Source organism: Gracilinanus agilis, chromosome 3 (genome assembly GCF_016433145.1).
Source record: "Gracilinanus agilis isolate LMUSP501 chromosome 3, AgileGrace, whole genome shotgun sequence".
Lineage (NCBI taxonomy): Eukaryota > Metazoa > Chordata > Mammalia > Didelphimorphia > Didelphidae > Gracilinanus > Gracilinanus agilis.
The window spans coordinates 588885626-588912294 of NC_058132.1; the positions used below are offsets into that span (position 1 = coordinate 588885626).

Below are 26669 nucleotides of genomic sequence, written 5' to 3' on the forward strand. Positions count from 1 at the left end.
TATACTGTGGTAAAATTGAATGTAATGGACCTCTGTACCAGCAGCAATACAATGACCCAGGACAATTCTGAGGGATTTATGGTAAAGAAAGCTACCCACATTCAGAGGAAGGACTGCAGGAGAGGAAACATATAAGAAAAACAACTGCTTGAAGGCATGGGTCGGGGTGGACATGATTGAGGGTGTGGACTCGAAACTACCACACCAATGCAACTACCAACAATTTGGAAATTGGTCTTGATCAAGGACACATGACAAAACTAGTGGAAATGCGCATCGGCCATGGGTGAGGTGGTGCAGGAGGTGGGGTTGAAGGGGAAAGGTGGAGCATGAATCATGTAACCATGTTAAAAATGAATATTAATAAATGTTAAAAAAAAAAGTATTTCATGAAGTTTCTTCAGGTATTCTTGCAGAAAACATGGAAAGATGTGGTCTGGACAGGGGAACAGTTAGGTGGGTTCAACCCTGGCTGAATGGTAAAAACAAAGAATAGTTACTAATGGTCCAATTTGGAAGAAAGACTCCAATGTCTTGCCCCAAATGTTTTTGTCTGGCTTTGTGTTTAATACCTAAATTTAATAAATTATAGTCAACATGCTTAGGAAATCTCCCTAAGACACAAAGCTAGCATGGAGAGATAACATCCCCCAACCCAAACTGTGACAGGCTACATACAACAGTGGGCTGAATAGAAGAAGATTAATTTTAATAAGAATAAATGTAAGTTTTTACACTTGAGTTAAACAAATCAATTTTACAAATAAAAGATGAGAAAATTTGGCTAAATATGTTGAATAAATACAGATCTGGTACTATGATCTTTGATATTAATCAGAGCCTGACATGGCAGACATAAAAGCTAATGTGAACCATGGTGACATTGAAAGAAGCAGAGGATCCAGGACAAGGGAAAGGTAGTCCCACTGTACCCTACTCTGGTCAGATTCAATGTGGAATGCTGTGTTACATTCTTGGTACTGTAAGTTGAAGGGCACTGATAAACTAGAAAATATTCAAAGGAGAGCAATTGCAATGGTGAAGAATTTCAAGATCATGCTGCATAAAGGGTCTTCAAGATCAGCTGAAAGAACTGAGGATGTTTAATCTACAAAAGAAAGAGCAAATTGGGGCATGACATGCATATAAAGCATGTAAAATAGAAAGATGTACATTAGATAATATGGAGAAGGGATTATTAGCCTTATTTTGTTTGGGTCCAGAAGAAATAACTAGCAGCAAAGACTGAAATTAGTTGACTGAACTGTTAGTCAAAATGCAGATCAAAGCGTATGATTTTTCACTTGAGTTTATTTGGGTTTTTATTTTGAAGTTTGGGGTTTATAAGATTATTCTCTTACAAAAATGAACACTATAGAAATATGTTTTGCATGATAATACATGTATAACTCAGATCAAATTGCTTTACACCCTCAGGAAAAGGGAGGGAAGAGAAGGAGGGAGACAATTTGGATCATATAACTTCAGAAAACGTATGTGAAAAATTTTTATTACATGTAATTGGTAAAATAAAATATTTTTACCAAAAAAAATCTATCCATCCTCCTGTGCAGAGTTCTTTTTTTTTTTTTAAAGTAATTAGTGTAGACTAAGACTAGGACAAAATATAAGCAAGAATTTCGAACAATGAGAGCTGCCCAAAATGGAACGCTAGTTTGAAAAGTAGTGCATTCCCTCATTAATAGAAAGCTTAAATCAAAACCTGGATGACTATTAACTTCATGACTATTAACTTGTTATATTACACAAGAGAATATGGAGAAGGGATTATTATTCAGGTAAGATTTGAACTAGATAATTTTGAGATACTTTCAGCTCTAAGATTCTCCAAGAGAATGGAGACGAATTGGTTTTCAATTACAATGGTACCACAATAAGGCTAAAGCTACAAAATAACAAAGCTAACAAATTTAAAGAACTCCCCAAACGAAAGAATTGGTTACAGAAAAAGGGTGGTTTTTAGGTTTTAAACAAAAGTTAGTTCTCTATCATTATCTACAATTATGACCTGGAAGTAATCTTATAGATCATTTAGTCCAAACTTTGTTTTTGACTAATGCAAAAATGATGTGATCAACACTACAGTTAGTGGTAGAGGTAGGACAATTATCTATTCAGGCTTCCTGAGTATCAGCTCACAGTTCTTTTCTATTGTCCCATGCTAACTTCTCTATTTTGTCAGATTGTAAATGTTTATCATCCCATCTCTCCCTATGTCTTATAATCTTCAACCCTGTTCTTTATCCTCATTGTAATCTCAATTTTCTCTACTTCTCAGATTCCCCCGCCCCTTAAGCTAAGTACTCCTCCTTTTCCTATTTCTCTCCCACTTAATGAACCGATTCAACTCTCAAATCCATTGTCCCTGTAGCTAAATTGCAATCCTATATTGCTCCCACCACCTAACTCCTTCACTCCTACTCATATGTGCTGCTGAATGGAGGTGGAGAAAATCATGAAATTGTGCTGACTGGGCTCACAACATATTTATGTTCTCAACAATGCCCTCAGCTTAGCAAAGCAAATTTACTATTCCTTTCCAATTGACTCACTCCCCCACTCTACTCAGTAGCTGTTCCAAACTATATCTTCAAGACTGCCATAGTACCTATCTTCTATCTTCTTGGCCAAGGACCTTGCCTCAGATTTCATCTCTCTTCATTTCACATCTGTCATATTTCTATTATCTCTACTTTCACTCAAGCATCAAATTAAGAGGTGGCTCATCTCTTTGGCAAAGTCAACCACTTTATGTGTGCACAAATCTTTGTACCAATATTTAGTACCTATATTTTTTAGATCTTATTGATCCTCATTTCTTCAACTATAAAATAATATTAGATAAATCAAGATCACATAGGTCCTTTCCAGCTCTAAATCCTGTAATTCTATGACTTTTACCCACTATTCTGACACTCACTCAAACTTATAACAATATCTTAGAAACAAATCATTGATGATTTCATTCTGACAAGAACATAAAATATGGATACCTTGATAGGCAAGCTTTATGTACAGCTTTGTGAAGACTTTCATCAGGATACTTTGATAATCGACGAGCAATTCGTAACAGCTGCCGGGTAGACAGAGATGCTGCAAGTGACTGTGCCTATTTAAAAAAAACACGGGACTGTTAGTATCTTCTTTCAATATGCTGTAGATGCTTTCAAATATTCATGACAAGTGAATTCTATCAAACCTTCAAAGAACAACTAATTCCAATACTATATAAACTATTTGACATAATAAGCAAAGAAGGAGTTCTACCAAACTCCTTCTATGACACAAATATGGTACTGATCCCAAAGACAAGTAGATAAAAAACGGAGAAAGAAAAGTAGAGGCCAATCTCCCTAATGAACATAGATGTAAAAATCTGAAACAGAATACCAGAAAAGATTCCAGCAAGTGATCATGAGGGTTATTCATTATGATCAGGTGGGATTTATACCAGGAATGCAAGGATGGATCAACATTAGGAAAACCATCCACATAATTGACCATATCAACAAACAAAGCAACAAAAACCACATGATTATCTCAATAGATGCTGAAAAAGCTTTTGACAAAATACAACACCCATTCCTATTGAAAACACTAGAAAGTATAGGAATAGAAGGGCCTTTCCTAAAAATAATAAACAGTATATACCTAAAACCAACAACAAACATCATCTGCAATGGGGATAAATTAAAAGCATTCCCAATAAAATCAGGCATGAAACAAGGATACCCATTGTCACCTCTATTATTTAACATTGTACTGGAAACACTAGCATTATCAATTAGAGAAGAAAAAGAAATTGAAAGTATTAAAATAGGAAATGAGGAGATCATATCATCTTTGTAGATGATATGATGGTCTACTTAAAAAATCCTAGAGATTCAACTAAAAAGTTAGTTGAAATAATCAACAACTTTAGCAAAGTTGCAGGATACAAAATAAATGCACATAAATCATCAGCATTTCTATACATTTCCAACACACTAGAGCAGCAAGAAGTAGAAAGAGAAACACCATTCAAAATCACCCCAGACAATATAAAATACTTAGGAATCTATCTGCCAAGACAAACACAGGAATTATACAAACACAACTACGAAACCCTTTCCACTCAACTAAAACTAGATCTAAAAAATTAGAAAAACATTGATTGCTCATGGGTAGGACAAGCTAACATAAAAATGATCACCCTACCCAAATTATTTTACCTATTTAGTGCTATACCTATCAAACTATCAAAAAACTATTTTACTGAATTAGAAAAAACTATAACAAAGTTCATTTGGAAGAACAAAAGACCAAGAATATCAAGGGAAATAATGAAAAAAAATGTGAAGGAAGGTGGCCTAGCACTACCAGATCTTAAAATGTACTACAAAGCAGTAGTCATCAAAACAATATGGTACTGGTGAAGAGACAGAAAGGAGGATCAGTGGAATAGACTAGGGGTAAGTGACCTCAGCAAGACAGTTTTCAATAAACCTAAAGAACCCAGCTTTGGGGACAAAACCCCGCTATTTGACAAAAACTGCTGGGAAAATTGGAAAGCAATATGGGAAAGATTGGGCCTAAATCAACATCTCACACTCTATACCAAGATAAACTCAGACTGGGTGAATGACTTGAATATAAAGAAGGAAACTATAGGTAAATTGGATGAGCACAGAATAGTATACTTATCAGACCAATGGGAAGGGAAAGATTTTAAAACCAAGCAAGAGTTAGAAAAAAAATCATAAAATGTAAAATAAATAATTTTGACTACATTAAACTAAAAAGGTTTTGTACAGACAAAACCAATGCTACCAAAATTAGAAGGGAAACAACAAATTGGGAAAAAATATAACAAAAAGCTCAGATAAGGGTCTAATCACTCAAAATATACAAGGAGCTAAATCAATTGTACAAAAAATTAAGCCATCTCCCAATCGATAAATGGGCAAGGGACATAAATAGGCAATTCTCAGATATAGAAATCAAAAGTATCAATAAGCACATGAGAAAGTGTTCTAAATCTCTAATAATTAGAGAAATGCAAATCAAAACAACTCTGAGGTATCACCTCATGCCCAGTAAGTTGGCTAAAATGACAGCAAGGGAGAGTAATGAATGCTGGAGGGGATGTGGCAAAATTGGGATATTAATGCATTGCTGGTGGAGTTGTGACCTGATCCAACCATTCTGGATGGTAATTTGGAACTATGCTCAAAGGGCTTTAAAAGACTATCTGCCTTTTGATCCAGCCATAGCACTGCTTGGATTATACTCCAAAGAGATAATAAGGAAAAAGACTTGTACAAAAATATTTATAGTTGTGCTCTCTTTGTGGTGACAAAAAATTGGAAAATGAGAGAATGTCCTTCAATTGGGGAATGGCTGAACAAATTGTGGCATTTGTTGGTGACGGAATACTATTGTGCTAAAAAGAATGAAGAAATGGAGGAATTCCATGTGAACTGGAAAGACCTCCAGGAACTGATGCATAGTGAAAGGAGCATATCTGGGAGAACATTGTACACAGAGACCAATACACTGTGGTAAAATCGAACATAACAGACTTATATACTAGCAGCAATGCAAGGATCCAGAGCAAGGCTGAGGGCCTTATAAGAAAGAAAACTAGCCATATTCAGAGGAAGAACTGTGGGAGGAGAAACACAGAAGAAAAACAACTGCTTGAACGCATGGGTTGTTGGGGATATTATTGGGGATGTAGACACTAAACGATAACTCTAGTCCAACTATCAATAATATGGAATTAGGTCTTGATCAATGATACATGTAAAACCCAGTGGAATTGTATGTCGGCTAAGGGGGGTTATGGGGGTCTTTTGGAGAGGGAAAGAACATGAAATATGTAACTAGGAGAAAATATTCAAAATTTAAAAGATTTAAAAAAAACAAATATTCATGACAGATCATTTTACAACTTCCAAAGTGAAAAGCAAAACTAATGTTAAAAATCTTAAAAGAATTAGAAATAAAAACTTCCCATAAATTTCTAAATGTATTGATATGCAAACATATTTATTAATTTGATTTAATTCAATAAGTATGCACTGAGAAACTTGGGCTACTGCTATTCACAAAATAATACAGAATTGCATGCTAGTTGTTCTTTTTCATTATATATTCAGTAACCACCACCACCACCACAAAAACATTTAACTAGACAAATGTATAAAAAAAAAGTGCAAAACCACAAACTCCATATTGTTTACAATTTGTTTAAAAATATATAAATTGAATGTTTGCTGATATAAACATCTGCTTTTGAGTTCTTTGGATGTTTTACTAGGACTTTTTCCTCATGATTTTGTGGCTGTTATTTTTTTAAAATGTAATAACAGGATGTGTTATTTTTATTCTCTTTTCATCTCTTCATAGTTTTCTTATTTTCTTTAGATTTCCAATATTTGTCATTTCTAATAACATACAATTCATTACATTCAAACATCACAATATATTCAGGTATTTCTTCCATTCATTGCATTTGTTATTCACAGTTATTTTGTCATAAAGCTTCCATTAATATTTTCATACATACATAGCTTTTTGTCCTTTCAATAATGCCCTTAGAGTCAAACCTCAGTAATGAGATCTCTAGGTCAATGAGCATGAACAGTTTTAGAGCTCTTAATGAATATTTCCATCTTCTTTTTGTGAAAATGGAATTATCCTCCCTTTGTTTTTTTTTATTAAATTTAAACGTTTATTAATATTCATTTTTAACATGGTTACATGATTCATGCTCCTACTTTCCCCTTCACCCCCCTCACTCCCCCCACCCATGGCCGATGCACATTTCCACTGGTTTTGTCATGTGTCCTTGATCAAGACCTATTTCCAAATTGTTGGTAGTTGCATTGGTGTGGTAGTTTCGAGTCCACATCCTTAATCATGTCCACCCTGACCCATGCGTTCAAGCAGTTGTTTTTCTTATATGTTTCCTCTCCTGCAGTTCTTCCTCTGAATGTAGGTAGCGTTCTTTACCATAAATCCCTCAGAGCTGTCCTGGGTCATTGCATTGCTGCTAGTACAGAAGCCCATTACATTCAATTTTACCACAGTATATCAGTCTCTGTGTATAATGTTCTTCTGGCTCTGCTCCTTTCACTCTGCATCAGTTCCCGGAGGTCTCTCCAGTTCGCCTGGAACTCCTCCAGTTTATTATTCCTTTTAGCACAATAGTATTCCATCACCCACATATACCACAGTTTGTTCAACCATTCCCCAATTGAAGGACATACCCTCCTTTTCCAGTTTTTTGCCACCACAAAAAGTGCAGCTATAAATATTTTCGTACAAGTCTGTTTATCTATGATCTGTTTGGGATACAAACCCAACAATGGTATGGCTGGATCAAAGGGCAGGCATTCTTTTATAGCCCTTTGAGCATGATTCCAAATTCTCCCTTTGTTTTTTTGTTGCTTTTTTTTTTAACTTAATCAGTCAGGAACTTGAAGACCCTTTATCATTTATTGCAAGGAAGCTCACAACCCTCAAAGAAAGGAAGTTGATCCTACAAGCACTGCCCCTTTGGGCAGTGCCAGACAAATTAAGGAACTATGATTGGTTTCTGAGGTGTGACATGGGATGAGAGAGCTGATGGGTGGAGAAAACTGTGTATAAGCGGGACCCAGACTGTTCAGCCCCATTTTTTTTTTGGCATTGTTGACTCATTTTAGGTTGGTGACACTCTGGCTAGAGACACTCTCTCTTGGGTTGGTGACACTCTTGCTGAAGGCTCACACTCCCACAGACTTCTGGCTAGAGATTAGGACCTGAGGGGGAGTCTTTGTTGGTGGTAAGCTGGATTTCATTGGATCAGCATTTTAGGGTAGGGTAGGCAACTCCTTACCTCTTTCCTACATTTCCCACTCTTTATTATCTCTACTTTGATTAAACTAAATTGTTAAAGCTACTAACAGCCTCATAATTTAATTGTAGTTATTACAATTGGTGACAACACCCTTTTTAACTCTTACATTTTCTAAAAATAAAATTCGGAGCAGCTCTAGCAATGTAATAGTAGGCTTGTCTCTTCATATTCATATAAACACTTAATTTAATCACTTAATCATCTGGTTCTCAGTTAACATATATGACCAGGATCATATTTTGCTAGATTGGTACTTAGGCAGCAGACGCAATCTCTTTCCAAAATAAGCCTTTCCAGCTTGGTCATGCCCAGTGAAACATGCCACAATCCCTCAGGGATATAGGATTACCTCCACAGTATGATGAGTATTGAAGTAAGACTTTTGTAGAATATTTATGTTCTCTAAAGCTATTGTAGAAACTATGTTTGGATTATGTGTATCCTCAGGCTTAGATATGATTCTAATCTCATGCAGGTGTGTTGGGACTTTCCAGATATCTATCTTATTTAACTTATCTAAGATTCTATTCATCTTTTTACCTTCTTTCTTATTCATTTTTTGGTTAGATTTTTCTAGTTCTGAGATGGGAAAATTAAAGTTCATTGCTATTATTATTTTGTTATCTATCCATCTGTATCTCATTTAGTTTTTCCTTTAAAAATCTGGGTAATAGAACACTTGATGCATACAGGCACAATATTGATAATGCTTCACTATCCATAGTACCTCCCCCACAACATAATATAGTTATCTTGTTTATCCCTTTCAATTATATGCATTTTAGCCCCAGCTCCAACATCCTTCTCTGGATTGGCTGAGGCACAGTATATTCTGCCCTCACCTTTACTCTATGATGGTCTTTCATTTTCAGCGTATTTCTTGTAAACAACACATTGTCAAGTCCTGGTTTTTGATTCATTCTGCTATCCATTTCCTTTCCATGTGTGAATTCATCTCATTATACTCAATGTCATAGTTACTAGTATTACATTTACATCTACTCCATTCCTCCCTTTACAGTTTGTCTCCTTCTTCCTTTCTTTCTGTCACATCCCTCCTCAAATGTCCAATTTCCTTTGACTAATATATCGCCTATTTGCATCCCTTCCCCCAAATCCTCCTGTATCCTCTTCTCTTTGCCCTTCTAATTCCAAACTGGCCCACCTTTCCAAAGGCCAGTTCCTTTATCCCTTCCCCCTTACTGTTTAATTTTTATTCTGTCCACCCTTACCAAAATCCCTCCTCCTTATTCTTCAAATGTGCCTTCCTACTTCTTAATTTAGTTATACCCTTACTATACCCCACCACCTTATTGACCTCTTGATATGTACTCCCTTCTGAGTATCCTTCCTTTCCCTCTCTTTTCTTATCCCTTTGTCCTCCTTTCTCTTAACCCATCCCTCCTTCTCTTAATCATCTCAGTCTCCCACTGGAGCCTCCCAGGTCCTCTTAACTCCCTTCCTTCTTTCTCCTTTCCTAATTCCTATACATTAAGAAAATTTTTACCATTCTAATCATGTATGTTGCTCTCTCTTTATCCCAGGTCTGATGAGAACTGGGTTCTAGTATTCTTAGTCTTCCATCCCCTTGCCCCCTTATGTATGCTAGTTTCATAATAAAGTTTGTTACTTATTAATGCAAGTCTGATAAATGATCCATACATGAAAATGATCATTCCACCCCATTTTGCACTGATCCCAAAGAGAGTCTTGTCACTACCATGGGAACAATTGCCCAAAACATAGAGCTTTCAGAAATTCTAAGTTCAGAAATAGCTGAAGGGAAGAGAATTTAAACTGCTTCAGGCAGTTGGTATATTGTGGTTCCTTTCTATCAAAAAAAAATTGCTTCCTACATAGTCTCAGATTTTACAAGGAGCTTGATTAGCATACCTGAAATTCTGATGGGAATTAATTTGTTAACAAGTATGCACTTTCAAAAACATAAATAACACTAGGAGGGTTGATGGAATGTCATATATTAGTATAAATAAATTCAATGAGACTGTCTTCAACTTAGCAACTAGTTAAGATGAAATACACTGAAGGAGATTCAACATGATTTGTATTTCTCTCCTTCTTTCCACTACCAGAATTCTTGTTGAAGTCCTCATTATTGAATATCTATAACTATTGAAATTTATAAGAGAAACTATAGCCTCATTACCTTTAGTCTTTCTCCTCTTTAATTCGTCCTTCATATCACTGCCTATATAATAATCTTTCTAATATACAGTTTAGTTCAACATTCTTTTGTTCAAAAATCTTCAAGGATGAAAGATCAAGAATATCAAAAGAATTAATGAAATACAGGAAGTCTAGCAATACCAGATTTTAAATTGTTTTATAAAGCAGTAATTATCAAAACTATATGTAGCTGGCTAAAAAAAAACAACAGAAAGGTAGATCACTGGAATAGAGCAGACATACAGCAAACAACAGTAAAAGATTTTAGCAATCTTGTATTTGACAAAAACATAGATCCAGGTTTTGGGGATAAGAAATCACCATTTGGTAAAATGTGTTTGGACAGCTAGAAAGTGGTTTTGGGGAAATGAAGTATAGACTAATATCTTATACCATTCATTAAGATAAAAATGAATACATGATATAGACATAAAATGAGATATCACAAATAAATTGGAAGAACAGGAGACATATTACTTATCTGATTATGGCTAGAAGATTTTGTAAGCCAACAAGAGATGGCAAAAATTGTGAAATGTAAAAAAGATAATTTTGAGTACCTCAAATTGAAAGGTTTTTATTCAAATAAAATAAATGTTGCCAAGATTAGAAGGAAAGCAGAATATTGGGCTAAAGCTTTTATAGACAGCCTCTCAGAAAGAGGTCTCATATCTAAAATATACAGAGAATGCTGAAAAACTTAGAAGAATAGGGGCTATCCTCCAAGTATAAGGGGCAAAAGATATAAACAGTTTTCAGATGGAGAAATCAAAACCACATATAGGTATTTTAAAAAATGCTCTAAGTGACTACTGATTTTTTTTTTATCCTGGGACTCCTTTCTAGGAGCATAGGGCCACAACCAGTAGGCAATGGGTCGCTCAGGGTCACCCAGCTGGGAAGTGTCTGAGCCCGGATTTGAACCTAGGACCTTTCGTCTCTAGGTCTGGCTCTCAATCCACTGAGCTAGCCCAGCTGCCCCTACTTTAGATTGCAGTTTCTTTAGCAGATGTAGTTTTTACAGAGTGGGGTTGCTAGCCCCACGCCCAACCCTCCTCCTTTTTCATCCGGGCTAGGGACCGTCCTTAGCCCAGGAGTGGTAAGGGTGGGCGATAGGGGTCAAGTGACTTGCCCAAGGTCACACAGCTGGAAGTGTCCGAGGCCGGACTTGAACCTAGGACCTCCAGTCTCTAGGCCTGGCTCTCAATCCACTGAGCCACCCAGCTGCCCCTGACTACTGATTAAGGGAATGCAAATGTAAACAATTTTGAGGTAAATAACAAAAGGGCAAAATGGAAAGTATTAGAGGGGATGTAGAAAAATGGGGACATTAATACACTGTTGGTGGAGCTGTGAACTGATCCAAACATTTTGGAGAGCAATGTGGAATTATGCCCAGTTATAAAACTGTATATATCCTTAGACCTATCAATAACATTGCTGAGTCTGTTTCAAAAGAAGATCAGGCAAAAAGGTAAAGAACCATATCTTCCAGAATATTAGAGCAGCTTTATTTGTAGTGGCAAAGATTGGGATTGAGGGGATGCTCATCAGTTGGGGAATGGTTAAACAAATTATGCTGTATAATTGTGATGAAATATTACTTCATCATAAGAAGTGAGAAGCAGGTTAATTTAAAAAAAAAACTTGGAAAGAACTATAAGGGATAATGAACAGTAAAATGAGTAAACCAAGAGGACATTATACATAACTACAGGACCTGCAGAGAGTGAACTGAAAGGTGAAAATATGTAAGACTTAATTTGTATGAGCATGTCGTTCCTCCAGATGATACCTTCTGTGATGAAGAGAAGGTTGGGAGGAACGGGGACACTTGTGAATAGGATTTATTATATAGATATGAAGAAAAGTAAGCTAAACATATAAGAGATTTGTGGCTTCATTTATGTATAATCTTTTACTTTGTATATAGAAATGTTTGTTTTATTTGATTTTGTAGAATGGGAATTTAAAAAAAAGAAAAAATCTCCAGGGGCTCCTTATTGCTACAAAATAAATTATAATAATCAAAATCTACACATAAACTACCCAGTAATGTACTCTGAAGAGTGGGTAGACTGTTTTTTTAAAAAATTCAGATATTTTATTTTACCAAATACATGTAATAACAATTTTTGACATGGCTATCTGAAATTATAAATTCAAAATTGTCTTCCTCCCTTCTTTCCCTCCCCCCTCTCAGAGATGGTAAGCAATTTGATCTGGATTATACATGTATTATCATGCAAAACACACTTTCATATTGGTCATTGTTGTAAGAGATTTCTTATATAAAACCGAGACCCCAAAATAAAACCACAAACTAATATGAAAGGCAACAGTATGGTTTCATCTGCATCTGACTCCAAGAGTTCCTTTTATAGGTCCTTCAGAAATGTCCCAGATCATTGTATTGTTAAGAGTAGCTAAGTCTTTCACAGTTGATCATTCCACAATATTGCTGTTATTGTGCAAAATGTTCTCCCAGTTTTGATTATTTCACTCTGCATCAGTTCATGTAGATTTTTCCAGCTTTTTCTAGAAATATTCTGCCTATCATTTCTTATAGTGCAATAGTGTTCTATCATCAATATATACCATAATTTGTTCAGCCATTACCCAACTGATGGACATCCCTTCAATTTCTAATTCTTTGCCACCACAAAAGAGCTGCTTATAAATATTTTTATACAAGTGGATTCTTTCATCATTTTAATGATCTCTTTGGTATACAGACAGAATGGGCACACTTACAAAATCCTAGCAAGAAGCTTATAAGAAAAGAAAATCCATTTGCTAGTTCACAACTGTAAACTACAAAATTTTATTTCAGTGGTTCATTATAGAACATCTGCACTCCATGAAGCTATTTTTCTATATATATTCTTCTAATGATCCTTATCACTTTATAGCCAGGCAAATCCTATTCTCTTCTACTCTCAAACCATTGAAGTACTTATAAGCTCTTTTAAACTGCCAGTGAGCTATAAGCCCAGTGCCCTTCCTTTTAATTCAGAGAAATGCAAAATTCTGTAGGCTGGCTTTCTCTGGGCAATGCATTCAAGACAAAGCAGCTAATGTCTTACCAGGATGCTGTATTGACCTATTAGTCTGCAGCAAACAAAGCACAGAAAAATATCTCAGATCAACTCTTTGGGCAAGACAAGCCCAGCTGGCTCTTCACTTGCTATGATTCTGTATTGACCAATCAGCTTGTAGCCAATAGAACTCATAGCAAAAGGTTTTCCCCTCTGATTTTCCCTCTTAAGGTACTGGTGTAAGCAGAAAACCTATGCATGACACATAAAATGCTTCACTTCTCAAATGCCAGGTGATGCTCAAGAGCATTACTTGACACTGAAGATCTTAACTAATGATTCTGAAACTCTTTCCAAGCAATAACTACTAAACTGCTCCATATAAAAGATCAGACCTTAACAGGATAATATCTAACATCTACCTTTTTCTCCAATTGATGGTTGCTTGCATAGAGAGAAGACTGATCAAAGGACAAGTGCAAAAGATAACATATTGGCATCTGGAGAACTCCACCTATATCCTAATGATATCAGTAAAGAGTGAGGGAGGCCTCTAGTATGTTGGCTAGAAATACTACAAGAAATTTATGGGAGGACATGAACAAAAGCCATATAGGACAGGTATGAAGGGATGGTTTATGATCCACATCCCTGAGAAGAACTTATATATCTACAAGATCACACATTCATTTAATAAATTGAGATTTCAAGACAAAAGACATTAAACTCTGAAATGATTTTTTTCTCTTTCTAGGTTATTTTTTTAAATCAATAATGAATAAACACAGAGAATCAGACCATATCTGATGTTGGTGTTTACCTTCTAAATGTGGTTATGGTTACAGTTATATCCTATCTAAGTGTACTATGGCAGTCAGGAATCTATTATTTTCTTCTTGAAGTTCAAAGACCTACTTCAAAAACTGTTGAGATGTTTTCTTATCCAAATTATGGGTGCATTCATTCCACTTACATTTATGGTTTTGTTACATTTGCTTTTCTTACCTTCAAATTACATTATAATAGTTCTTTTTTCCTAAAAATAAAAAAAGGAAAAGGAAGGAAGAGGATGAGAAAAGATATTGGCATCAGATCATTCCAAGCAATATAGACCATAAGTTGAAATTGCTTGGAACAATCTTTTGCTAGTCTCTAATTCATTTCCATTTTAAAAAAGTCAGTTTCCAAAAGCTGTAGTTTGTTTAACTTAATGCAACTCTTTCTCCAAACACAATTTGGTTCCCCTTATCTCCATTCCTCTCCACTCCTAAGTTCCAGGTTAATCTTTTGCTTACTGTATTGTTTTAATAAGCTTTTATTTTCCATTGCCCAGTTATTAATGATATACTTTATCTCCATAATACCATCTCGATTTGAGCAATTTTCATACCTCTGATACTTCCATACAAGAAACATTGAATACTTCTTTTCTGCTGTGAGGTATTTTTTGTGCTATTTGAATTTCTTCTCATTTGTATTTAAAGGTCTTTTCTTTATTTGCTTGCAGAATTTGTCAGCGGAAATATTAAACTTAAAGTGTGATGGATTTTGCGGCATATAATTTTTCTTACTGGAGATTCTTTATGAATTCTTTCAATAGCACTTTGTTTTCTGTTTAGAAGTTCTGGGATTTTTTAAAATTATGTTTTGCATTTATAGTATTCAGGTGTTTTGACTTGTCATGTTCTTCTAGGAGATTTAGTCATTAAATTGTTTCTATGCATCCTGTCTTTGAGATCAGTATATTTTGTTTGTGCAGAGATATTGGTTTCTTTCACATTATTCCTTTTTGCTTCTCTTCCTGTAGACTGTCCTTCATTGTATTTGTTACTAATAAATATAGCTAGCATAAAAATATATATATATATATACACACACACATATATATAGCACTTTCCATGTGCCACAGACTACTGTGCCTTATAAGTGCTTTACAAATTTCTTATTTTATCTTCACAGCAACCCTGGGGTGTAGGTGCTATTATCACTATGTTAAATTTGAGGAAACTAAGGCAAACAGATTATGTGAGTTGCCTAGGGTTACATAGCTAGCAAGTGAGACTGAGATGGGATCTCAGCTCAGGTATTACTCACTTCAGAGCCAATCACTGAACAACTATGTCATATTTGCATTCCCAATCCATTGCTCTCTTTGTTTCTATGATGAACTTTACCCCTATAGATTCAAGCTTTTTTTCAAATCTGTTGATTATTTTGGCAGTACTATAAATTTTGTTTGCACAATTGTAATTTCTTTCTTAAATCATTCAGCAACATCCTGTTGTAATTCTATGTTGTCTTGAGAATCCAGAATCCTCTGCTTCATCAGGTGTTAATTTATTTTCTTTTGTTTTGCAATATTTATTCATAGCTGTCTGGTCTTAATTAGCTGATCTGGAGGCCATAGTCCTTTCTGTTATTTATATCTTTGCTGTTCATTTATCTGTTTGTGCTCTAGGTCTCGGACTGGTTTTTCTTTAAATCTTTGGTAATTTCTTTTTTTTTATTAGACATTTATTAATATTCGTTTTTAATCTGTTTACATACTTTATGCCCCTACTTTCCCCTTCACCCCCCGCACTCCCCCCACCCATGGCCAACGCACATTTCCACTGGTTGTAACATGTGTCCTTGTTCAGGGTCTATTTCCCATTCATGTCCTCCTCAGCCCATGCATTCAAGCAATTGTTTATCTTATATGTTTCCTCTCCTGCAGTCCTTCCTCTGAATGTGGGTAGCATCTTTACCATAAATCCCTCAGAGCTGTCTTGTGTCACTGCAGTGCTGCTGGTACAGGAGCCCATTACATTTGATTTTACCATAGTATATCAGTCTCTGTGTACAATGTTCTTCTGGCTCTGCTCCTTTCACTCTGCATCACTTCCTGGAGGTCTGTCCAATTTGCATGGAATTCCTCCAGTTTATTATTCCTTTTAGCACAATAGTATTCCATCACCCGCATATACCACAATTTGTTCAGCCATTCCCCAATTGAAGGACATACCCTCCTTTTCCAGTTTTTTGCCACTACAAAAAGCGCAGCTATAAATATTTTCGTACAAGTCTGTTTATCTATGATCTCTTTGGGGTACAAACCCAACCATGGTATGGCTGGTTCAAAGGGCAGGCATTCTTTTATAGCCCTTTGAGCATAGTTCCAAATTGCCAGCCAGAATGGCCGGATCATTTCACAATTCCACCAGCAATGCGTCAATGTCCCAATTTTGCCACATCCCCTCCAACATTCATTACTCTCCCCTTCTTTCATTTTAGCCAATCTGCTAGGTGTGAGGTGATACCTCAGAGTTGTTTTGATTTGCATTTCTCTAATTATTAGAGATTTAGAACACTTTCTAATGTGCTTATTGATACTTTTGATTTCTTTACCTGAAAATTGCCTATTCATGTCTCTTGCCCATTTATCAATTGGGGAATGGCTTGATTTTTTATACAATTGCTTTAACTCCTTGTATATTTGAGTGATTAGACTTCTTTCAGAATTTTTTGTTAAAAAGATTTTTTCCAAAATTTGTTGTTTCCTTTCTGATTTTGACTACATTGTTTTTGTTTGTACAAAAGTATTTTAGCTTAATATAATCAAAACCATTTAATTTACATTTTGTAATTTTCTCTAACTCTTGCTTGGTTTTAAAATCTTTCCTTTCCCAGAGATCTGACAAGTATACTATTCTGTGTTCACTTAACTTATTTATAGTTTCCCTCTTTATATTCAAGTCATTCACCCATTCTGAATTTATCTTGGTGTAGAGTGTGAGATGTTGATCTAAGCCTAATCTCTCCCATATTGTTTTCCAAATTTCCCAGCAGTTTTTGTCAAATAGTGGATTCATGTTCCAAAAGTTGGGCTCTTTGGGTTTATCATACACTGTCTTGCTGACATCATTAACCCCGAGTCTATTCCGCTGATCCACCCTTCTATCTCTTAGCCAGTACCATATTGATTTAATGACTGCTGCTTTATAGTATAGTTTGATATCTGGTACTGCTAGGCCCCCTTCCTTCACATTTTTTTCCATTATTTCGTTTGATATTCTTGATCTTTTGTTATTCCAAATGAAATTTGTTATAGTTTTTCCTAATTCAGTAAAGACTTTTTTTGGTAATTTGATAGGTATGGTGCTAAATAGGTAAATTAATTTGGGTAGGATGTTCATTTTTATTATGTTAGCTCGTCCTACCCATGAACAGTTAGTGGCTTTCCAATTGTTGAAGTCCAGTTTTATTTGTTTGGAAAGTGTTTTGTAGTTGTTTTCGTATAATAGCTGTGTTTGTTTTGTTAGATTGATTCCCAAGTATTTTATATTGTCTAGGGTGATTTTAAATGGTGTTTCTCTTTCTACCTCTTGCTGTTCTAATCTGTTGGAAATGTATAGAAATACTGATGATTTATGTGCATTTATTTTGTATCCTGCCACTTTGCTAAAGTTGTTGATTATTTCTACCAGCCTCTTAGTTGATTCTCTAGGATTTTTTAAGTATACCATCATATCATCTGCAAAGAGTGATAGCTTAGTCTCCTCATTGCCTATTTTGATACCTTCAATTTCTTTTTCTTCTCTAATTGCTATTGCTAGTGTTTCTAGTACTATGTTGAATAATAGAGGTGATAATGGGCATCCTTGTTTCACTCCTGATCTTATTGGGAAGGCTTCTAATTTATCCCCATTGCATATAATGCTTGTTGATGGTTTTAGGTATTTATTGTTTATTATTTTTAGGAAGGGTCCTTCTATTCCTATACTTTTCAGTGTTTTCAATAGGAATGGATGCTATATTTTGTCAAAGGCTTTTTCAGCATCTATTGAGATAATCATGTGATTTTTGTTTCTTAGACTGTTGATATGGTCAATTATGTGGATGGTTTTCCTAATGTTGAACCATCCTTGCATTCCTGGTATAAATCCCACCTGATCATGGTGGATGACCTTCTTAATTACTTGCTAGAGTCTCTTTGCTAATATTCTATTTAAGATTTTTGCATCTATGTTCATTAGGGAGATTGATCTATAGTTTTCTTTCTCTGTTTTTGGTCTCCCTGGCTTTGGAATCAGTACCATATTTGTGTCATAAAAGGAATTTGGTAGGACTCCTTCTTTGCTTATCATATCAAATAATTTGTATAGTATTGGGATTAGTTGCTCTTTGAATGTCTGATAGAATTCACTTGTGAATCCATCAGGTCCTGGTGATTTTTTCTTAGGGAGTTCTTTAATGGCTTGTTCAATTTCTATTTCTGATATGGGATTATTTAGGTATTCTATTTCTTCTGGTGTTAATCTAGGCAGTTTATATTTTTGTAAATATTCATCCATATCTCCTAAATTGTTATATTTGTTGCCATAATTGGGAGAAATAGTTCTTAATGATTGCCTTAATTTCCCCTTCATTATAAGTGAGGTCTCCCTATTCATCTCTAATACTGTCAATTTGGTTTTCTTCTTTCCTTTTTCTTATTAGATTGACTAGTACTTTGTCTATTTTATCTGCTTTTTCAAAATACCAGCTTCTAGTCTTATTTATTAATTCAATAGTTCTTTTACTTTCGATTTTATTAATTTCTCCCTTGGTTTTTAGTATTTCTAATTTAGTTTTCATCTGGGGATTTTTAATTTGCTCACTTTCTAATTTTTTGAGTTGCATGCCCAATTCATTGATCTCTGCCCTCCTTAATTTGTTAATATATGCACTCAAGGATATGAATTTCCCCCTGAGTACTGCCTTGGCCGCATCCCACATAGTTTGGTAGGATGTCTCATCATTGTCATTTTCTTCAATGAAATTGTTGATTGTTTCTATGATTCCTTCTTTGACAAATTGGTTTTGGAGAATCATATTATTTAATTTCCAATTAGTTTTTGATTTGCCTGTCCAGGTGCCCTTACTGATTATTATTTTTATCGCATTATGATCTGAGAAGGTTACATTTATTATATCTGCTCTTTTGCATTTGTTTGCCATGATTCTATGCCCTATTACATGGTCAATCTTTGTAAATGTACCATGTGCAGCTGAAAAGAAGGTGTATTCTTTTTTGTCCCTATTTATTTTTCTCCACATATCAATTAAATCTAATTTTTCTAGGACTTCATTCATCTCTCTTACCTCTTTCTTATTTATTTTTTGGTTTGATTTATCTATATCTGAAAGAGGAATATTTAGATCTCCCACTATTATGGTTTTACTATCTATTTCCTTCTTGAGCTCTGCTAGTTTCTCCTTTATGAATTTGGATGCTATTCCACTTGGTGCATATATATTGAGCAGTGTTATTTCCTCATTGTTTATACTGCCTTTAATCAGGATGTAATGACCTTCCCTGTCTTTTTTAATAGTATCTATTTTTACTTTGGCTTTGTCAGAGATCCACTCCTGCCTTCTTTTTCTCATTTGATGCCCAAAAGATTTTGCTCATACCCTTAACCTTGAACTTGTGTGTGTCTACCCGCCTCATATGTGTTTCTTGTAGACAACCTATGGTAGGATTTTGGTTTCTGATCCACTCTGCTATTTGCTCCCGTTTTATGAGTGAGTTCATCCCATTCACATTCAGAGTTACAATTGTTAGTTGTGCATTCTCTGACATTTTTGTATCCTCCCCTAGACCCACTCCTTCTTCTTACACTATTTTCTTTTACACCAGTGGTTTGCTTTGAGCCGGTATCCCTTATCCCCTCCCTTGATTGACTTCCCTTTCTGCCCCCTCCCTTGTTGTTCCCCTATTTTTGTTTTTTAAAGACCAAATGAATTCCCTCCCACTTCTTCTTCCCTCCCTTTTTTGGCCTCCCCACTCCCCTGCTCCCTTTGGTTTATCCCTTCCTACTTTCTCAGTAGGGTTAGATAGAGTTTTTTATCTGGATGGATAATAAAGCTACTCTTCCTTCTCCGGGTTGATTACACTGAGAGTAAGGTTTGATTATGCTCTCTTCCTCTCCTTCTTATGGTATTATTCATCCCCTCCCCTTCCCATGCCCTCTTTGTGTGTAATAGAATATCTTATTTTTCTTATTTACTCGGATTTTTCTTGGTGTCCCCTACAATTCCCCCCCTCTTTCCCACCCTCCATGTCTTCTTAGACCATTTAGTATCCTGTCCTCTCCCTATGAATTATTCTTCTGGTTGCTATAATAGTGAATATTATAATAGCGTATAGAGTTCACTACAGAGAATTATACATAGCATTTCTCCACCTAATAATACAGATAATTAGATCTTATTTATGCCCTTAAAGAGTCAAGCTTAAAAGATTATGAGTTTTCTTTCTTTTCCCTCTGTTTCCTATTTACCTTTTCATCTTTCTCTTGATATTTGTGGTTGAGTGTCAAACTTTCCATTTAGTCCCGGTCTCTTTTGTGCAAAAACTTGGAATTCTTCAATTTTGTTAAATACCCATACTTTCCCCTGAAAGTATATGGTTAGTTTCGCTGGGTAGTTGATTTGTGGCTGAAGGCCTAGCTCTCTTGCCTTTCTGAATATTGTATTCCAAGCCTTGCGGTCTTTTAGCGTTGAGGCTGCCAGATCCTGTGTGATCCTTATTGGTGCTCCTTGATATTTGAATTGTCTCTTTCTGGCTTCTTGTAAGATTTTTTCTTTAACTTGAAAGCTCTTTAATTTCGCTATTATATTTCTGGGTGTTGACTTTTCTGGGTCCAGTGTAGAGGGTGATCTATGGATCCTTTCAATGTCTATATTGCCCTCTTGTTGTAGAACTTCAGGGCAATTTTGCTGAATAATTTCTTTAAGTATGGAGTCCAAGTTTCTATTAATTTCTGCCTTTTCTGGAAGACCAATGATACTCAAGTTGTCTCTTCTAGACCAGTTTTCTTGGTCTGTCACTCTCTCATTGAGATATTTCATGTTTCCTTCTATTTTATCAGTCTTTTGACTTTGTTTTATTTGTTCTTGTTGTCTTGAGAGATCATTGGTTTCTAAATGTTCGATTCTAGCCTTTAAGGACTGGTTTTCGGCTATAATCTTTCAGTTTTCAGCTTTAATGTTTTGGTTTTCGGCTTTAATGTTTTGGTTTTCGGCTATAATTTTTTGCTTTTCCTTTTCAGTCTGGTCATTTTTGGTCTTCAGTTGACTTGTCTCACTTTCTAAATGTGAAATTCTGCCTTTTAAACTGTTATTTTCTTGCCAGATTTCTTCCATCTTCCTCAGCATGTCATTTTTAAACTCTTCTATAGCTTGTGACCAGCTTTCATTTTTTGGGGGAGGTTTGGATTTTTGTTTTCCCTCCTCTGTTGTCTGGATTTTCTCTGTGTAGTTGTCCAGTGTTCCAGAGTTTCTCTTGATAGTCTTTTTCTTCTGGACTTCCTTATTGCTGGCCATTGTTAGCCCCGCCCCTTTTCAGCTTTGTCTTTGCACTCAGGGTCTGCCTGCACCTTGCAAGCTCCCTGGGGCTCTGGTCTCCTTGTCCTCGGGGTCAGGCCTCCTGGTAGACCCCGGTCTGCCCCTCTGCCCGAGGTTCCTTCAGCAGTCTTTGGGGCTGCTTCCACTGCCGTGCTTCGGTCTGCACTGGGTCCTCACTGGAGGTCCAAGCCTGGGCTGGAGATAGTGATTCAAGCCTAGGGCACTGCCTTTGCCTGCGCAGATGCTCTTTGGGCCTGCCTTCACCCCCTCAGAAGGTAGTGAAAGTCTGTGGGCTGGAGATCTTTATTCGCACCTGAGGCGATGCCTTCAGCACTTGGGAAAGGCTGTGTTTTAGAGGCCTTTGTCCCAGCCCGAGGCGGTGCCTTCACCCACATGGATGCTCGGGGAAAGTCTGTGCTCGCCCCCAGCCACCTGGGGTCCCTTGTCTTGCAGCACACAGGTACAAGCTCCAGGGCTGCCAGTGATTATCTGGTTGCCCCAGTCCTGTTTTCACACTTGTGTGTTGGCGTTGTGCAAGGTGTGCGGTGTGGAGGGTGGGGGAGGGGCTTCTTCCTCTCGTGTTTTAGTGAGAGCTGTTTCACCCCCCCTATAGTGTGGAAATGCCCCGATTCTGTGTACCTTCAATGCTGCGCCCTGTTGTGGGGTTCCTTTGTTCCTCTGGACTCGTTTTTATTTCCCCTTGAGGAGTCCTGTATGCTTCGGTCAGGAGAGATCGAGCAGCTGCTCCTTACGCTGTCGCCATCTTAACCGGAAGTCCCCATCTTTGGTAATTTCAATCTTTCCCTTCCTTATGTTCCCCTTACTTTCTAAATTCTTCCTTACCTTTGATGAAAGTTTCCTTGGGTACTGCATCTTAAAATCTCTTACTGCCTTGGACAAATCATCTCATTGGCTTCAAACTCTGCCCCTTGTGATTTTGTGGGGTGAGGAGAAATAGAACTGGTCCCAGTTGGATGCCCTTTACTTTAGTCCTGGTGGACAGCCTTCCACGCCCACCCCTACCCACTCTCACTGGTTTTCTGCTCTGGTTCTCTCTGTTCCTCTGGTCTCTGGCTGAGTACTCTTATAGCACAGAATGCTGTCATTCTTGCAGAGCAAGCTTCTGTTTTTAGTTTTCCTTACTGCAAGGAGGAAGAAAGGCAGAATGGAATTTTGTTGTAAATTTCATGGACTAGCTGGTGAAGTCCTGCCAAAGGGAGGTGACTGAAGACTGTTTCTATTGTTAGTTCATAAATCTATTACCTTGCCAGGGTTCTTCATGTCTTAGGGCATGGAGACAGTTGAAATTTCTTGATCTTTATTTTGGAGAAGTTTAGGATCATAAGGATCAGAAGTGTTTGATCCTCTCTGGTTTGTTGGGTCACATGACACATTAGTGATAAGGTATTTTTTATTAAATAACCCCAAGACCTGAGCACCAGAATTTATCTTTTTGTGAATTTGATGACTTCGCATCATTAACCTGTCTTTTTGAGCTCTTTAAATTTGGTTATTTTCTAAAGTATTTTTTTTTTTACCAACTACATTTCAAAGACTATATATAACTATACTTTCCTTTAAAGGCATGTTTGGAAAACATCAACTTTTTAAAATCCACTTTTGCCCCTCATAGGATTATGTTTATTTATTTATTTGTTTGTTTGTTTTTAAAGCCCTTACTTTCCACCTTAGAATCAATACTATGTATTGGTTTCAAGGCAGAAGAGTGGTAAGAGCTAGGCAATGAGGGTTAAATGACTTGCCCAGAGTCACACAGCTAGGAAGTATCTGAGACCAGATTTAAACCTAGGACCTCCCGTCTCTAGGTCTGGCTCTCAATCCACTAAGCTACCCAGCTGCCCCTTAGGATTACATTTACTTTGAAAAATAGAGTTTTTCTTGACTATAAAGATTCCATTGCTTTTCAGTATTTTATTTTCTAATTTCCTATTTTTTTTATTTCTTCTGCATCTGTTCCTGGCTCCTGGCAGTATTTTCTCTTTGACTTGCTTCAAAAATGAAGATGGATGAGTTAAACCTGGGGTTTCTACCTAAAAGGATCTTATGAATTCTATCAGACTGTGCTTTGCCCTTTTATTCTAATAGGTTCAGGGAATATGCTTTTTGTTGTTTTTGATTTTAATATTCAAGATTTTTGGAAGGGTCAATGTTTTTAGATGAACTCTCAAAGTCCTATTTTCTACATCAATTAAAAAAATTATATTTACCTAATATTTTCCACGATTTTGTTGTCTTTTGATATAACTTTAATCTTACCGTATAAAAGAATTTTATTTAAGTCTCCTCCATTTTGTTTGCTCTGGTAACATGGTCCAGCTTCTGTTCTAAGGGATAAATTCTACTTTCAAGTTTTTCATTAGAAGCTCCAATGTAACTTTTTACTGCTAACTTCAATTATTTTACCAAGACTCCTAAATGTTCTTAGGTTTGTTGTAGTTGTACTTATTATCAGAAGATGCTTCTCTTCTTGCATTTTCTTACTCCATTCTATTTCTTCATTACCTTAGGAGCTTTTCTCTGACTGCTTTTGGGAAAGTCTCTCTGTGGATTTTCTGAAGAATTTTCTTAATGTTCCCTGCTTTTACTTGATTTTTTAAAAAGTCTTATTAGGTGCATTTTTAGCTAACTTAAGATTAAATATAATTAAAGTTTGATATAATATTCTTCAAGGTCACAATGTCAAAAGATTCCAATTAATTTTTAACTTAAATTATTGTGAGCTATAAGGTACAAGGACAGAAGTCAGAGACTGCATTAGCTGAAAAAAAAAAAACAGACAAACTCCCAGAATTAGTGTACCAACAGAGAAGACAAATAATTGCCACTACTGCTCTCTTTACCTATAACCATGTTGGCGAATCTATGGTATGTATGCCAGGGGTGGGGTGTGCTCCCTTCCTTCTCTCCACTGCTCCCAAGGACATTTATACCATCACCCACTCTTCTGCCCAGCAGCCAAATGGGAGCATTTCCTCCCTCCCCTGTCTGGGGTAAAGTGCAGGTCTCACATGTAGTATAAGGGTAGCAATTTGGGCACTCAATTTCTAAAAGGCTTGTTATCACTGATCAATAACTTCCTGTTGTTGCTTGACAGTTTTATCAACAAAAGTTTGTAACCCATGAGAAGTTCAAAGGCATATACAATTTGATGGCTAAATGGATATAAAGGGCAAATAAAAAGTATCAAGGATAATGTAAATATTTCTAGCATTACATTTTCAAAATATGAACAGTAAACTATTATCTAGGTTTTCCTACAGTCTCTGATATAGAGAGAATGTCAAATCAAAATAATTATGATTATATCAGATCCTTTGTTTTACTCTCTGTGATTCCTTTTTTTTTTGTTTTTTTTTTCCCACTTCAAGTTTTATTGATTTTGTTTTACACTACATACATTTATGGATTATTCCTTCTTGAAACAAAGCAAAAAGATTTAAGTAAAACTAATAATACAGTTACTTCAACTGGAATTCATGAAAACATTTCATAAATATAGCACCTCCTTTTCAATTTTCAAATCAATAGAAATTTATTTTCTTTCCATTCTTCTCTCCCTCCAATGAAAAATAAGGAAGAAAAAAAGCAAATTTTTTGTAGTAAGCATATAGAGTCAAGCAAAATAAATTCCCCAAATGGCCGAGAACACAGACACACAGACACACACACACACACACATACACACAAGACACACACATACCCTTCTATCTATCTATATCTCATTCCGAACATTCCTAAATTTCATTCTGAGGATTCCTGAATCTATAATTTCTCTTTAATGGATAACATGTTTCATCTTTGGACTTCTAGGATAAATATAAAAAAAAATTTGAGAACTTTTAAAATGGAGAAAAATTGAGTAGAGGCAGGAGCATAATTTATATAAAAATGCACAACTGTGCATATTAGTTGACTTAGCAATACCACTAATAAAGATCAAAGGAAATATATATATATATATACAAAAATTAAAAATTTCACTACTTTCTGTAGTAGGACTAGTTAAACAAATGATGGTATCTGAATTAATGGAATATTATTACACTACAAGAAATTATAAAGTGGACAGTTTCAAAGAAATATGGGAATACTTGTGTGAACCAATGCAGAGTTAGGTGAGCTTAGATAGGAGAACAATTTATGCAGTGACAATTTGATAAAGACAAACAACTATGGAATATTTTAGCTATCTGATCAATGCAGCAACAGACTGCCAGGGACCTAAGACAAAGTATGGTACCTCACACCTTGAGAGAGAGGTCATAGCCTCAAAATGCAAAATGAGACATGAATGTCTGCACATTGCCAATGAAATAATTTGATAAATTGACTATGCATATTTGTTGTGATGGGCTTTTTCCTTTTTTGCTGTTGTTATCTAACTTTATTTGGAAGGAGAAAAAATAAATTCTTGTTTGTGAGGCCCACTGAGGAAAGCACCCATGCTTGCCTGAGATTGCTGGCAAAGTCCCAATCTCCCACACAAAGGCACTGCTGCTCTCAGCCAAGGGTCATCACTGAACCTTGAGTCCCCCCTCACTCTGAAAAGCATAGAAGTCCTTGTAATATCATGACTAAAAGTACCAAACCTGCCTTTCCGCAAGAACAGACTAGCAATCATTGTTTCTCAACTTGCTTATGTCTATAATAGCAACCCAGGTAACATTCGTGTGTGAAGTCATTTTCATAAACATCCTGTGGGAAAGTAACACCCCCCCCCAAGAATGTTGTAATGCTTAGTTTTACTTTGTATAAAAGTCTTTCTCTTTGTCACAATAAACGAAGACCATAGGTCCCAGTCATGGTGCTGTGATTCTTCCTCTTGGTCCTTCTCAGGCATGCTGGCCCCAACCTTTCCTATTCTTCTTATCTCATTCTCTCTAGTTGCTAGTCTCCCAAGCAGGCTAACTCACACTCTCTCTCTCTCTCTCTCTCTCTCTCTCTCTCCTCGGCTACAACATCCCTCAGATCCAATTACTCATCACCAGACTCCCACGCATGATCCATGACACTTGTTAGTTAATAAAGAAAAACACAAGCAATTGTCTATATAGCCTGATTTAAGTATCAGATACATGACTGATCTTCAAGATTACTGATTGTGGATCTGTGGTAGTACACATGACTGATTTTAAACTAATAAAAAC

The 26669-nt window shown here is 36.1% G+C and overlaps 1 protein-coding gene across 1 annotated transcript in view; it reads right to left on the reverse strand.

Moving 5' to 3' along the window:
• Positions 1–26669, reverse strand: part of VWA8 (von Willebrand factor A domain containing 8) — a 519173-nt gene that overhangs the window by 285873 nt on the left and 206631 nt on the right. The window contains exon 17 of the mRNA XM_044669384.1: positions 3015–3130. Coding sequence (XP_044525319.1) covers positions 3015–3130 — 116 coding nt within the window. The remainder of the gene's footprint in view (positions 1–3014; positions 3131–26669) is intronic.